This window comes from Taudactylus pleione, unplaced genomic scaffold, assembly GCF_031769625.1.
Source record: "Taudactylus pleione unplaced genomic scaffold, aTauple2 ptg000930l, whole genome shotgun sequence".
NCBI lineage: Eukaryota > Metazoa > Chordata > Amphibia > Anura > Myobatrachidae > Taudactylus > Taudactylus pleione.
This window is the reverse complement of record NW_028285331.1, coordinates 797,796-814,260: the sequence shown is the minus strand read 5'-3', so window position 1 is coordinate 814,260 and position 16,465 is coordinate 797,796. Positions and strand designations below refer to the sequence as shown.

The 16,465-nt window shown below is 45.9% G+C and overlaps 1 protein-coding gene across 1 annotated transcript in view; it reads left to right on the top strand.

The window, feature by feature from the left end:
* The window catches only part of SFXN5 (sideroflexin 5), a 425,012-nt gene that overhangs the window by 102,193 nt on the left and 306,354 nt on the right, over positions 1-16,465 (top strand). The window contains exon 4 of the mRNA XM_088459744.1: positions 8,050-8,076. Coding sequence (XP_088315870.1) covers positions 8,050-8,076 — 27 coding nt within the window. The remainder of the gene's footprint in view (positions 1-8,049; positions 8,077-16,465) is intronic.

Here is a 16,465-nt window from a genome sequence, read left to right as displayed (position 1 = left end):
ATTCCTGTTACAGAAAGACTTCTTCTCTGAGCTGATATTTCTCCGCCTGTCGGGGCCAGTACTCTGACTGGGAAGGAGTTATATTGGGTAATGTAAACCTATACACGTGCTGGCGGAGGGGGCGTCAGACCTGCCAACGATACCTCGTTTAGTAGGTGATGTTATCTTTTTACTACCCTCACCGTTTTCTCCAGCGGATCCCAAATGCAGTGAGAGCCCCCCCCAGTCTCTCCAGCGTGCCGTCACTGATACAACGTAATTATGCAGATGATCAATGTCACAGCCCATTGCCGTAATGGTAAAATAATTCAATGTAAATATATTGTGTTTAACCTGTGAGAGCTGTTTCTTCATCCTCTAATTCTCACATTGTTGTCATACTCTCACTCATGTGTGACCTATGAATAATTCCGGTGATTACCGGCAGAGACTGCAGGAATGTGCCTACAAAGCCATCCGCCCAATACACAACGATGCCCCACAAGCAGCTTAAATGTGACTTAATCACACCCACCGCAGAGTAGTGATGTCACCCCTACCACAGCGTAGTGATGTCACCCCTACCGCAGAGTAGTGATGTCACCCCTACCGCACAGTAGTGATGTCACCCCTACCGCACAGTAGTGATGTCACCCCTACCGCACAGTAGTGATGTCACTACTGTGACATATCCCCTCTTAAACTCTCTCTCTCTCCTTCTCCACTCCCCCCACTTCCATCTCTTTCTCTCCTTAGCCGCATACGGTCGCTCTCTCCTCTCTATCTCCAGCCCCTTCTCTCTCACTTTCTTATCCCTTTCACACTCTCTCTCCCCACTCCTCACTTTCTCTATCTGCCCCTCTCCACCACCTCTCTGCTTCTCCTTACCAGCCCACCTTTCTCTCTCTCTCTCTCTTTTCCTCACTCCCCCCTGCATCCCCCTCTCCCACTCTATGGTTCTCATTCAGACCCGGTCGCAAGCGCTGAGCGCTCGCGACCGGGTTGATGTTTTGGCCCTGCGCACGCGCAGCGGCCGCACTGCGCACGCGCAAGCCCCAGGGCAAGAGAGAAACTCTCTCGCTCCGGAGCTTGCTACAAAAGAGGCGGCTGTCGATGTTGATCCCCCTTTTCTTTCTCTCTTCTTCCACCCTGTCTCTCTGACTATACGCGTGTCTGGGTACTCCAGGTTATCTATCTACTCCCCATCCCTGTTTTCCCCATCCCCCTCTCCCCCCATCCCTCTCTCCCCACCCCTGTCTCTCTACCCTCTTGTCTCTCTTCTTCCATTCTATCTATACTCGCCTTTTCTCTCCCCGCCCCCCCTTTTCACTCTCTACCTCATCGCCCCTTCCCTCTATACCCGCTCCCTCTCTTTTCCTGCCTCCTTTTATTTATACTTTCCTTCTTCCCTCCTCTCCCTCATCTCCCTCATCTCTCACCTCCCGCTCTTATCTTTGTTTTCAGCCCCTTATTTCTCTTTCCATCCCTCCTTCTCTCTCTCTCTCCCCCGGCCCGCCTTCCCTCTCCACCTACCTATCACACACACTTGTAAACTGGAAAAGGTGGGTCGCGCTTCCAATAGTGGTGGTGGAGTGGGACTTATATGTTGGGGGAAGAGGAAGGGTCAGGTAGGTGCCGCAACGTATGCGAGATTACCAATTCTTGCTAGGTAGAAGCGCTGAAAGGAGGATAGGTGTACGTGCGCTCCTGTGCAGGGGAAAGGAGTGTGGTAGTGAGTGTAGGATGTGCGATGGAGGGGTCTGGGGGTAGGGGGGGGAAAGATAGTGGAGGGGATGCGCTAATGTGTAGGTGGGTGAGCGGAATGAAGACTGACGAGTGAATTCGGATCCAACCTATTTTTATTGGGTAGGCACAATGCTCCCAAAGGTGGTTCCGTGGGTGGGTATCCAGTGATTTGTACTAATAGTCTTGGTGACCCCAGGGTTGGGGGGGTGGGTAGACCCTTTTAGGGGGCTCCTTTGGCGTGCGGTCCTCACTCCTGCACGTCCCCCTGCTGGACCTTTGGTCGACAGACTTGTGGAAACCGGGGTGTAGGGAAGGCTGTTAGCCGGGATGTCTAATGAGATGGCGGCGTCCCGCTCTGCTGCAAGGTGGACTTACCTACCGGTAGGTGGGGAGGGGTCCACGGTGGGTAGCAGTGGTGGTTATTGTCCTGATGCCGAGCTCGGTGGTGTTCCTGGCCTCCGCGATCCTGCGGGATGTTCAGGTGGATGGGCAGCCACGAAGGGTAACTGGTGATAGTCACTGGATGGTGATGGGGTGATGCGGAGAGCCGTGTGCTTCAGGTGATCCCACGATCCCGTGGGATCGGCGTCGTGTCCCAGGAGGGGACAGGTGCAGCTGGTGGGAGTATGAGTGTAGCTTGTCCTTTTATCACACACACTTACCTAGAGCCGCAGTGCTCCAATTATTTTTTATTTAACCCAGCAGCGAACGTCGGGAAGCCAATGGGAACGCACCGCTCTTTCCGCCGTATTTGCCCTGGAACATACACCCCCCTGTATACACCGACTTGCACGGACGAGGGGGCGCTGTAACCTTATACAGATAACAAATAACCTCATACAGATACATATAGAACCCGAGGGGTTCGGCGTGGATGTAAGACGCAGCCTTCAGCAGTAATTGAGCTCAGCCCGGCTCCTGTGCTGCGTGTATTGGATGTGTGAAGAGAATGGAGAGACTTCTCATTAATGTTGTCTTTATTCAATCATGAGAGCAGCGGGGGCAACACTCTGTAATCCCACTACCACAGAGGTTAAAGAGCTCCCACTACCCAGATAATGGCCTTCTTACCGCCCCGCTGACGGGTGAGTGGCCACATCACAGCGTCCTCTCCTCGTATGACAGCGGCATGGAGACAACTGTTTCTGTGTATCTGTGGATGTGATCATTATTCCTGCACCCAAATAAAGCCTGCGCCCCCCCCCCCCTGCTCCCTGCTATGCTGCGGAGAATTGTCTCTACCAGGTTTAGCCGCTAATAATTGTATTCCTTTATCCCCGGCGCTGCTGCGTTTATACAGATCGGGACATCTTCAGTTCTATGACATCTCTGCAGCGAGAGTGCAGATTGTGCATAAGATGTTGGCGCGGACGCTCTCATGGCGCCCGTTAATCACAAAGCGACATTTCCCAGCACTATAAATAAATCAATAAAAATGGTATCTATTACAATTCATTAACGATGCAAAAAATGAATAAAAAAATGAAACGTGGGACAAGATTTGAAAAGCAGCTCGTGTACAGGTGTCTTTGCTGCTGCCAGCGGGTTTTTTTTTTTTTTGTAAGTTCGTCTCGCAGTTCTGAATCCATCCAGGAAGCGCCCTTCTGCCACGTAAGGTGCCGACTGGACAACAAACCTGCAGTTAACCTTAAAAATGAGTTGCTACTTGGAATTGTGACTTTTTCTTTGCAATTCAATTCACTGCACTGTTACGTCTGACTAAAGCCACTTACGTTGGAGAATGCCGGTTAGCGCTTCTAAAGCCGTGTGTTTAATCTCGCTAACCGGCATTCTCTGGCTAAAGAGCCGCGCTAGGCCGGAAAACAGCATCCATCATCACCAAGTTCCTGCTGGAGACAATGTGGTGCAGAGGCCACGTTCTACCATACATGGACGGTCCAGTCCCATTATTAGCTCTTATTGTGTCCAAGCATGATGCTTGATATCGTAGGTCATGGGTATGTCCGTGACACCGGATGTCTCTATAGCGCTCCTGAGTGATCCAGTCCATTATGCCAGTAAGCAACAAGACAACTAGTAGTCCATATTTTTAATGCTGCTAAATCCTTGTTTGCCAAGAATTGGAAGACTCTGGTAGCACCCTCATTAGAGGCCCATTGAGCCTTTGTGGCCTCTATGGATTACATCACGAGCTTACAGAATGATACTGTGGCCTTCTTCCATAAAGTCTGGTCCCCGTGGTATCAATCTCAATCTTCCCCCCATGGTCTCCGCTAACCTACTTTTCTTTCATTCTCTTCTTTATAATTTATTTTCCTTTTCTGGTTCTATCTTTTCTATGCGTATTTAGTATTGTTTTTTGTCTGTCTTCTTTTCTTCTCTTCTTCCTTTCCTTATTTTTTAGCCGCTTGACGACTTCCCTTTTTTCAGCCCCTCTTATGTCCATATATGTTGACCGGTAACTTCCGGCTTTCAGCCTTCTGGTAGTGTGTCCTAGCGGAAGGGGTATTTACTGCTTTTCATGATGTTTATTATTTTTAAGTACCATGCTTCTATTGTCCTCATCTGTGGTAAAGATACTCAGCCAAATGTAATAGGGTGAGAGTTTAGAAGATGTGACTCTCTCACTTTTTAAACTCTCCCAATGTAATAGAGTCCGAGAAAATGTCGAAGTCGCATGTTTTTCAGACTCCAAAAACTCTCACGATTTAAACTCTCATCCAGGTGTTTTCCCATTTTGAAAATAAAACTCAACCAATGTAATAGTGTGAGAGGTTACTGCTAAACTCGCATATTTTCTAAACTCTCACCCTATTACTTATGGCCCACTGTGTTTACCCATCTCTTTGTTCACTTACTTTTTGAAAATATAAATAAAAATATTGTTAAAAAAAGATCAGAATGGAATATACTGTATTTCTGCGGGCTGGCCGCTCTTACCAGCCCTCTCCAGACCACTAACGTCCTTCTTAAGGTGCCTACACACTTGGCGATGTGCTCACGATCCGACATTGTGTCCGATTTCCCCTTGAACTCCCCCCAGCAGCTCCCCAGCAGTCGTGGACACGATTTGGTGTTAAAACCTGTCCAATGTGACAAACGATCTATGGTGCCTCCTAACTATTCCAGTGCATCGTGCCTCCTAACTATTCCAGTGCATCGTGCCTCCTAACTATTCCAGTGCATCGTGCCTCCTAACTATTCCAGTGCATCGTGCCTCCTAACTATTCCAGTGCATCGTGCCTCCTAACTATTCCAGTGCATCGTGCCTCCTAACTATTCCAGTGCATCGTGCCTCCTAACTATTCCAGTGCATCGTGCCTCCTAACTATTCCAGTGCATCGTGCCTCCTAACTATTTCAGTGCATCGTGCCTCCTAACTATTCCAGTGCATCGTCCCTCCTAACTATTCCAGTGCATCGTGCCTCCTAACTATTCCAGTGCATCGTGCCTCCTAACTATTCCAGTGCATCGTGCCTCCTAACTATTCCAGTGCATCGTGCCTCCTAACTATTCCAGTGCATCGTGCCTCCTAACTATTCCAGTGCATCGTGCCTCCTAACTATTCCAGTGCATCGTGCCTCCTAACTATTCCAGTGCATCGTGCCTCCTAACTATTCCAGTGCATCGTGCCTCCTAACTATTCCAGTGCATCGTGCCTCCTAACTATTCCAGTGCATCGTGCCTCCTAACTATTCCAGTGCATCGTCCCTCCTAACTATTCCAGTGCATCGTCCCTCCTAACTATTCCAGTGCATCGTGCCTCCTAACTATTCCAGTGCATCGTGCCTCCTAACTATTCCAGTGCATCGTGCCTCCTAACTATTCCAGTGCATCGTGCCTCCTAACTATTCCAGTGCATCGTGCCTCCTAACTATTCCAGTGCATCGTGCCTCCTAACTATTCCAGTGCATCGTCCCTCCTAACTATTCCAGTGCATCGTCCCTACAGCACGGCAGATCTGAAGATGCAATGTGCGACCTGCGGGGACGTGCATCGGCATCGTGATCGTGACTGGACACTCACGATTTTGGTATATTTTACACGATTTGTCGTCACGATGCGTCGGAATCAGCCAAATCGTGTAAAATATCGTAAAATAGATCCCTAAGTGTGTAGGCACCTTTAGCGCAAGCGATTGTAAGTGTACACTGCAGCCTCAGTCAGTGCTGGAAAGTATGGGTTAGGATTTTTAGGGGTCTATTTACTAAGCAGTGTTAGGAGACAGAGTGAAAAGTGATAAGAAAGTGATAAGGTACCAGCCAATCAGCTCCCAACTGTCATTTTTCAAACACAGCCTGTGAGATGGCAGTTGGGAGCTGATTGGCTGGCACCTTATCACTTTCTTATCACTTTTCGCTCTGTCTCCTAATACTGCTTAGTAACTAGACCCCCTTAATGCCTATATGAGTTAGAAAGAAGCTAAATGCTGGGAAGAAAAGGTGAAGTTTGCTCTTATGCCCAACTATATTTTTCTCTCTCATATTTATTTTGCTGCTGCCGAAATGACATGTACACGGTTGTGTATATAGACCCTGCAGTACAGAGAGCTATCCGGCTCTCACGTGTTTTGGATAGCCAATAAGATAAATCCGAACTAATCCGATCTTGTGCTAATTTGGCGATAAGAAACCGAATAAAACCGAACCCGCACATCTCTACTTTCAAATAGTCCTTTATTTTATTTATGGACAGTTCGATTTTTATATTTTAGCGCTTAAATATTACCCAGCAAAATAGAGACTGACGGACCTGGATTATATGTTGGATTGTTACATAGGATTTGTAGTCCTATGCCTAGTAAAATGTGCTGCTTCGTTGTCATAATAAATGACAATATATAGATGTATAAGAGCACTGGGAGCTATAGTAAGTGGCCAGCCACTATACTATATTACTATATATTACTATATTATAGCATTGATACTGGTGTAGCCTCAATGCATTGGTAGGTAACACATCAGTTTGTACCCACGTGCTGGTGCCCGCTTGCTGCAATCATACAGTAACTACAGTCGACGCGATCTGACGCTCCGAGTTTGCGGGACGCTCCGCATGGCCATAATCATTTTTGTTGTTGTACGTTTGTTATTCCTTAACAATTAATATTGCAGCTAAAGGTGCATGACGGCAGCAACGCCGGGCTCATGTGTTCAGGCCGCAGGCTGCACTGCTGACTTATAGTCCTATAAGAGAAAATCTCTATGGGACGAGGTACACGTGCACCTATTGTATTATATGATGTAGCTGTTCCCATAGAGGGCCGGATTCAATTAGAGGCGAAAAGCTGTGATCGGCCAAAAAGCGTTCGCCGATGTGATGTTTTCGCCACATTCCCGCGTATCGCCTTATTCAATTTCAGTCCATAGGCAAAAACAGGCGTAAAAGTTGCACCACCCAGAGGCAGGCAAAAAGTTGTGCATAATCTCTATTTTGGGCTAAAAATGTGGGGGCTCGGTTCAAAACCCTTTGGACACTCCCCCCCCCCCCCCCCCCCCACAGCACCTGTACCTAATGTATGACCTGCAGCAGGTGTTTTTTTTTAATGTTTTTGAAAGGCACTTTAGAGATCCAAAAATATACTAGTACCCGTTTAAATGTACCCCCAATTTAACGACAGCAATTGTTTGTCACAAAAGAAATTGCTTTAGGACATTTTTCCACACTTATGCAAATATGTATATAACAGCCCTTTGACTCAAATTAAGAACCCAAAATACACTTGTTAGGGCTATTAATACTCTTCTATATTGATTTCCGGGGCCAGTTAGTTTTTTGGGGGGTACAGACTACTTTCCCCCAAAAAAGCTGTCCTTTTCGCTAGTATCGCCATTCGCACATCTGCCTTTTCGCCTGTTTTGCAATTGTATAGGGCGAAAAGCAGGTGCGCGCATACCGAAAGTACGCGATGACCTTGCCGCCAAGAGGCGAAAAAGATTGCAGCGGCGAATGCTTTTCGCCGGCCGCGAATTTTCGCCTGTAATTGAAATCGTCCCAGAGTCTGATATGTTACGGATTATTTAATTGATACGGTTTGATTTATTGCGCCCTATCCTGCAGATAAGTGCGCTGCTGTTTCACCAGTCTGTACCCACCGGGGCACGTGGGTGTTGTCTCTTCCAGGGAAAGCCGGGGTGTGTAATTGGCGCTATCATTGCGTGTGCTGTTATTTTCTCTCCTGCTGCGGAGGGTAAGCACCAGCGTTTGGCGTTAGTGCGAGCTGTGGGTGCTGAGTGTGGTCAGGGAGTAACGCTCTGCCTGATCCCATTATAATGAATGACATTCTGCTTAATAGCAGTAAGAAAGAGAATTCTGCTGAATACGCCAGATCTTTACACGTCACCTTATTGTCTTGTTTTTCAGCTTCGGGCGGCTCAGAAGATTAAACAGGTGAGTCTTGTCTCCTTATATTAACTGATGTGTTGTTATATATACTGTGATGGTAACTGTCTGACATTGGTTTCACCTCCTCCATGGTTGGATCAGTCTCCGTTACAGTGTCCTCCTTGTCAGTCTGACATGGGGACACCAGGCACCAAGGCTATCAGCCAGCGCTCAGGTTAGTGCACAGGGCCTGATTCAGAGACGGACGCTCGCATAGCTGTGGGTGACCACCCACAGCTATTGCGAGGGGCCAGGATGATGGTACCATCGCGACCATCGGGGCTTGCGACGAGACCCTTGTGGTAGGGTCTCGTGGCCACAAGCCCCAGAGAGCTTCTGGCTCGAACTGGTGATGTCAGTGGGGCCGCCCACAAACGGCAGGCGTTCGCATGGGAACGCCTCCGTTTGTGAAGCCACCCCCCGCCACGTCTACAAAACGGGCGAGCTGTCGATCAACATCGACAGCCGCCCATTGTATAGTGAGCCACGGAGCGAGAGAATTTCTCTCTCGCTCCGGGGCTTGCGCACGCGCAGTTCGGCCGCTGCGCGTGCGCAGAGCACGCCATCGACCTGCTCGCGAGCGCTCAAGCGCTTGCGAGCGGGTCTTAATCAGGCCCACAGTCCCTGTATGTAGACATTTCATTACAACGTTACATTCTGCCCCTCTCCCCCTAAGTACCAGGACTGTGGGGTATAGATCCTGCAGCTGCCGTCATATGGGAGTAGCAATCCCACCATCCTCCAGGTCTCCCATGCTGGAGTCTGACGGTGACCTCTTGTTCATGTACCTTATAGGACAAGCGGCACCAACATCTTATCCGAGGTACAAATCCGTCTCATAGCTCAGGTAATAAGCCTGATTCGGAGTTGGGAGCAAAGCAATGAGAGCCAGTAGCTTTGCACCTTGGTAGAAAACCATGTTCCACTGCAACTGGGGCAAATGTAAAATGCGCAGAGAGATATAGATTTGGGGGGGAGCGCGTCCAGACTCCTATCTAAATTGCAGAGTAAAAATAAAGCAGTCCAGCATTTGTGGGCTACATGCAAAAGTCGCCACTATTTACCCCTCATGCAAACATTTATGGATTGCCCAGGGGCACAGTTACCGGCTTTATTTGTTTTACAGTTCACGATCAGCCCCAATGTGAGGATGGATGTGACGGGATACCCACATAATGCTTACGTTCATGCTGTCGTCAGGCAGTCAGCTGACCGCATGGTATTGAAGGGAGATTGCCGACACTGTGGTAACGTTAGGTAAAGCACTGTAACAGTGTCTGCGTTATAACTTGAAACGTGGTGATTAACAATCATGGTTAAAGTTGTAATGCCAACGCTGTTATAGAGCTTTAAATAACATTGCAACAGTGTCGGCAATCTCCCGTCGATGTCATGCTGCCGGCTTACTGACTGACAACAGCGTGAACACCCGCAACGTAACAATATCTCCAGCGTGAGTATGTATAATGCAGGTTATTAGTGCCCCCATGCTGATGCCTTCACCCGCTGAGCGTTTCCTTTTCCCTTTATCCACTTTGCAACTTCCACCGATCATTATCTTCTCTCCCTACACCCTGCTGTACTCCCGTACCCATGTACGTGGCACCATTAATGCAAAAATATACATCTATAGGAACCGCGCAGATCATGCCTGTAATTAATGATAGCACCATTAAGTATGTGTTAATTGGCGGGATCTTAAAAACCTACAAGAGCAAAGTATTGGGGAAAACGAGAGCTGAATCTGATGCCCGGCGATCTGTAAATAAGGGTACAGAGCCATCTCTCCGCCCGGCCCACAGGTGGAAGGAACGGCCGACAGTCTTTATTGCTTTGTCCCCCCCCCCATCGCAGTGATGACCTCTCCCGGTCGCTGCTGCGTTTCACGCCTCACAGCTGGCTGCTTGGAAGAGCAGTTGGCTCTTAGAGGAAATGCAGGTAAGATCTGCATATTAGGTGATAAACACCTTTAGAATAGTAGAAGATTAATACAATAAGGATGCCTTGGGTTAGCGGAACCATAAGGGCTGAAAATTTATGTGCATTTAATGTGGCTTTTGTGTTGTGCTATTCGCTGCTAACATCTGCCGCCTTTACCTTCGTGCGGAGGTGAGACCTGCATGTTTGCCATTTGAGAGATTGCCATGCCCAGCAGTTCATTCACCAGGTTGGATATTTGCAGCTGATGCTTATGGTAATGAGCACCTAATGTAGAACATAGAGACTGCTGGGAAGGCTGTCTGTGCTGTCAGTTATTGTAAAAGCATGCAGGGGATAGGTACAGGAGGATGATGAGATCATACATTAGGTACAGGTGCTGTAGGGAGGAAGATGAGATCATACATTAGGTACAGGCGCTGTAGGGAGGAAGATGAGGTCATACATTAGGTACAGGCGCTGTAGGGAGGATGATGAGATCATACATTAGGTACAGGTACTGTAGGGAGGAAGATGAGGTCATACATTAGGTACAGGTGCTGTAGGGAGGATGATGAGATCATACATTAGGTACAGGTGCTGTGGGGAGGAAGATGAGGTCATACATTAGGTACAGGTGCTGTAGGGAGGAAGATGAGATCATACATTAGGAACAGGTGCTGTAGGGAGGATGATGAGATCATACATTAGGTACAGGTGCTGTAGGGAGGAAGATGAGATCATACATTAGGTACAGGCGCTGTGGGGAGGAAGATGAGGTCATACATTAGGTACAGGTGCTGTAGGGAGGAAGATGAGGTCATACATTAGGTACAGGTGCTGTAGGGAGGAAGATGAGGTCATACATTAGGTACAGGCGCTGTAGGGAGAAAGATTAGATCATACATTAGGTACAGGTGCTGTAGGGAGGAAGATGAGATCATAGTTGGTACAGGTATTGTAGGTGAGGATGTATATAGTTGGTACAGGTAATGTAGGGGAGGATGTATATATGTGGTACAGGTAATGTAGGGGAGGATGTATGTAATTGGTACAGGTAATGTAGGGGAGGATGTATATAGCTGGTACAGGTAATGTAGGAGAGGATGTATATATGTGGTACAGGTAATGTAGGAGAGGATGTATATATGTGGTACAGGTAATGTAGGGGAGGATGTATGTAATTGGTACGGGTAATGTAGGGGAGGATGTATATAGTTGGTACAGGTAATGAAGGGGAGGATGTATATATGTGGTACAGGTAATGTAGGGGAGGATGTATGTAATTGGTACGGGTAATGTAGGGGAGAATGTATATAGCTGGTACAGGTATTGTAGGTGAGGATGTATATAGTTGGTACAGGTAATGTAGGGGAGGATGTATATATGTGGTACAGGTAATGTTGGGAGAATGTATATAGTTGGTACGGGTAATGTAGGGGAGGATGTATATAGCTGGTACAGGTAATGTAGGAGAGGATGTATATAGTTGGTACAGGTAATGTAGGGGAGGATGTATATATGTGGTACAGGTAATGTAGGGGCGGATGTATATAGCTGGTACGGGTAATGTAGGGGAGGATGTATATATGTGGTACAGGTAATGTAGGGGCGGATGTATATAGCTGGTACGGGTAATGTAGGAGACGATGTATATAGCTGGTACAGGTAATGTAGGGGGGATGTATATAGCTGGTACAGGTAATGTAGGGGAGGATGTATATAGTTGGTACAGGTAATGTAGGGGAGGATGTATATAGTTGGTGCAGGTAATGTAGGCGAGGATGTATATAGCTGGTACAGGTAATGTAAGGGGGATGTATATAGTTGGTACAGGTAATGTAGGGGAGGATGTATATATGTGGTACAGGTAATGTAGGGGGGATGTATATAGTTGGTAGAGGTAATGTAGGTGAGGATGTATATATTTGGTACAGGTAATGTAGGAGAGGATGTATATAATTGGTACGGGTAAGGTAGGGGAGGATGTATATAGTTGGTACAGGTAATGTAGGGGAGGATGTATATATGTGGTACATGTAATGTAGGGGAGGATGTGTATAATTGGTACGGGTAATGTAGGGGGGATGTATATAGTTGGTACAGGTAATGTAGGGGAGGATGTATATAGTTGGTACAGGTAATGTAGGGGAGGATGTATATAGTTGGTACAGGTAATGTAGGGGAGGATGTATATAGTTGGTACAGGTAATGTAGGGGAGGATGTATATAGCTGGTACAAGTAATGAAGGGGGGGAAGTATATATGTGGTACAGGTAATGTAGGGGAGGATGTATGTAGTCGGCACAGGTAAAGTAGGGGAGGATGTATATAGCTGGCACAGGTAATGTAGGGGAGGATGTATATAGTTGGTACAGGTAATGTAGGGGAGGATGTATATCGTTGGTACAGGTAATGTAGGGGAGGATGTATATAGTTGGTATAGGTAATGTAGGGCAGGATGTATATAGTTGGTACAGGTAATGTAGGGGAGGATGTATATCGTTGGTACAGGTAATGTAGGTTAGGATGTATATAGTTGGTACAGGTAAAGTAGGGGAGGATGTATATAGCTGGCACAGGTAATGTAGGGGAGGATGTATATAGCTGGTACAGGTAATGTAGGGGGGGTGTATATAATTGGTATAGGTAATGTAGGGGAGGATGTATATATGTGGTACAGGTAATGTAGGGTAGGATGTATATAGTTGGTACAGGTAATGTAGGGGAGGATGTATATAGATGGTACAGGTAATGTAGGGGAGGATGTATATATGTGGTTCAGGTAATGTAGGGGAGGATGTATATAGCTGGTACGGGTAATGTAGGAGACGATGTATATAGCTGGTACAGGTAATGTAGGGGGGATGTATATAGCTGGTACAGGTAATGTAGGGGAGGATGTATATAGTTGGTACAGGTAATGTAGGCGAGGATGTATATAGCTGGTACAGGTAATGTAAGGGGGATGTATATAGTTGGTTCAGGTAATGTAGGGGAGGATGTATATATGTGGTACAGGTAATGTAAGGGGGATGTATATAGTTGGTAGAGGTAATGTAGGTGAGGATGTATATATTTGGTACAGGTAATGTAGGAGAGGATGTATATAATTGGTACGGGTAAGGTAAGGGGGATGTATATAGTTGGTTCAGGTAATGTAGGGGAGGATGTATATATGTGGTACAGGTAATGTAGGGGAGGAGGATGTATATATGTGGTACATGTAATGTAGGGGAGGATGTATATAATTGGTACGGGTAATGTAGGGGAGGATGTATATAGCTGGTACAGGTAATGTAGGGGGGATGTATATAGTTGGTACAGGTAATGTAGGGGAGGATGTATATAGTTGGTACAGGTAATGTAGGGGAGGATGTATGTAATTGGTACGGGTAATGTAGGTGAGGATGTATATAGTTGGTACAGGTAATGTAGGGGAGGATGTATATATGTGGTACAGGTAATGTAGGGGCGGATGTATATAGCTGGTACGGGTAATGTAGGAGACGATGTATATAGCTGGTACAGGTAATGTAGGGGAGTATGTATATAGCTGGTACAGGTAATGTAGGGGAGGATGTATATATGTGGTATAGGTAATGTAGGCGAGGATGTATATAGCTGGTACAGGTAATGTAAGGGGGATGTATATAGTTGGTACAGGTAATGTAGGCGAGGATGTATATAGCTGGTACAGGTAATGTAGGGGAGGATGTATATAGCTGGTACAGGTAATGTAAGGGGGATGTATATAGTTGGTTCAGGTAATGTAGGGGAGGATGTATATATGTGGTACAGGTAATGTAAGGGGGATGTATATAGTTGGTAGAGGTAATGTAGGTGAGGATGTATATATTTGGTACAGGTAATGTAGGAGAGGATGTATATAATTGGTACGGGTAAGGTAAGGGGGATGTATATAGTTGGTTCAGGTAATGAAGGGGAGGATGTGTATATGTGGTACAGGTAATGTAGGGTAGGATGTATATAGTTGGTACAGGTAATGTAGGGGAGGATGTATATAGCTGGTATAGGTAATGTAGGGGGGATGTATATAGTTGGTACAGGTAATGTAGGGGAGGATGTATATAGTTGGTACAGGTAATGTAGGGGAGGATGTATATAGTTGGTACAGGTAATGTAGGGGAGGATGTATATAGTTGGTACAGGCAATGTAGGGGAGGATGTATATAGTTGGTACAGGTAATGTAGGGGAGTATGTATATAGCTGGTACAAGTAATGATGGGGGGGAAGTATATATGTGGTACAGGTAATGTAGGGGAGGATGTATGTAGTCGGTACAGGTAATGTAGGGTAGGATGTATATAGTTGGTACAGGTAATGTAGGGGAGTATGTATATAGTTGGTACAGGTAATGTAAGGGAGGATGTTCAGTATAAATGTGGTACAGGTAATGTAGGAAAGGATGTATATATGTGGTACAGGTAATGTAGGTGAGGATGTATATATGTGGTACAGGTAATGTAGGAGAGGATGTATATAATTGGTACAGGTAATGTAGGGTAGGATGTATATAGTTGGTACAGGTAATGTAGGGGAGGATGTATATAGTTGGTACAGGTAATGTAGGGGATGATGTATATCGTTGGTACAGGTAATGTAGGGGAGGATGTATATAGCTGGTACAGGTAATGTAGGGGGGATGTATATAATTGGTACAGTTAATGTAGGGGAGGATGTATATATGTGGTACAGTTAATGTAGGGGAGGATGTATATAGTTGGTACCGGTATTGTAGGTGAGGATGTATATAGTTGGTACAGGTAATGTAGGGGAGGATGTATATAGTTGGTACCGGTATTGTAGGTGAGGATGTATATATGTGGTACAGGTAATGTAGGGGAGGATGTATGTAATTGGTACGGGTAATGTAGGGGAGGATGTATATAGTTGGTACAGGTAATGTAGGGGAGGATGTATATAGTTGGTACAGGTAATGTAGGGGAGGATATATATATGTGGTACAGGTAATGTAGGAGAGGATGTATATAATTGGTACGGGTAAAGTAGGGGAGGATGTATATAGTTGGTACAGGTAATGTAGTTGAGGATGTATATATGTGGTACAGGTAATGTAGGGGAGGATGTATATAGTTGGTACAGGTAATGTAGGGGAGGATGTATATAGTTGGTACAGGTAATGTAGGGGAGGATGTATATAGTTGGTACAGGTAATGTAGGGGATGATGTATATAGCTGGTACAGGTAATGTAGGGGAGGATGTATATAGTTGGTACAGGTAATGTAAGGGAGGATGTTCAGTATAAATGTGGTACAGGTAATGTAGTGGTGGTTGTATATAGTTGGTATAGGTAATGTAGGGGAGGATGTATATAGTTGGTACAGGTAATGTAGGGGATGATGTATATAGTTGGTACCGGTAATGTAGGGGAGGATGTATATCGTTGGTACAGGTAATGTAGTTGAGGATGTATATATGTGGTACAGGTAATGTAGGGGAGCATGTATATAGCTGGTACAGGTAATGTAGGGGATGATGTATATAGTTGGTACCGGTAATGTAGGGGAGGATGTATATCGTTGGTACCGGTAATGTAGGGGAGGATGTATATCGTTGGTACAGGTAATGTAGGGGAGGATGTATATAGTTGGTACCGGTGTAGGGGAGGATGTATATCGTTGGTACAGGTAATGTAGTTGAGGATGTATATATGTGGTACAGGTAATGTAGGGGGGATGTATATAATTGGTACAGGTAATTTAGGGGAGGATGTATATATGTGGTACAGGTAATGTAGGGGAGGATGTATATAGTTGGTACAGGCAATGTAGGGGAGGATGTATATAGTTGGTACAGGTAATGTAGGGGAGGATGTATATAGTTGGTACAGGTAATGTAAGGGAGGATGTTCAGTATAAATGTGGTACAGGTAATGTAGTGGTGGTTGTATATAGTTGGTACAGGTAATGTAGGGGAGGATGTATATCGTTAGTACAGGTAATGTAGGGGAGGATGTATATCGTTGGTACAGGTAATGTAGGGGAGGATGTATATAGTTGGTACAGGTAATGTAGGGGATGATGTATATAGTTGGTACCGGTAATGTAGGGGAGGATGTATATCGTTGGTACAGGTAATGTAGTTGAGGATGTATATATGTGGTACAGGTAATGTAGGGGAGCATGTATATAGCTGGTATAGGTAATGTTGGGGAGGTTGTATATAGTTGGTATAGGTAATGTAGGGGAGGATGTATATAGCTGGTACAGGCAATGTAGGGGACGATGTATATAATTGGTACGGGTAATGTAGGGGAGGATGTATATAGCTGGTACGGGTAATGTAGGGGGGTTGTATATAGTTGGTACAGGTAATGTAGGGGAGGATGTATATAGTTGGTACAGGTAATGTAGGGGAGGATGTATATAGTTGGTACAGGTAATGTAGGGGAGGATGTATATAGTTGGTACAGGTAATATAGGGGAGGATGT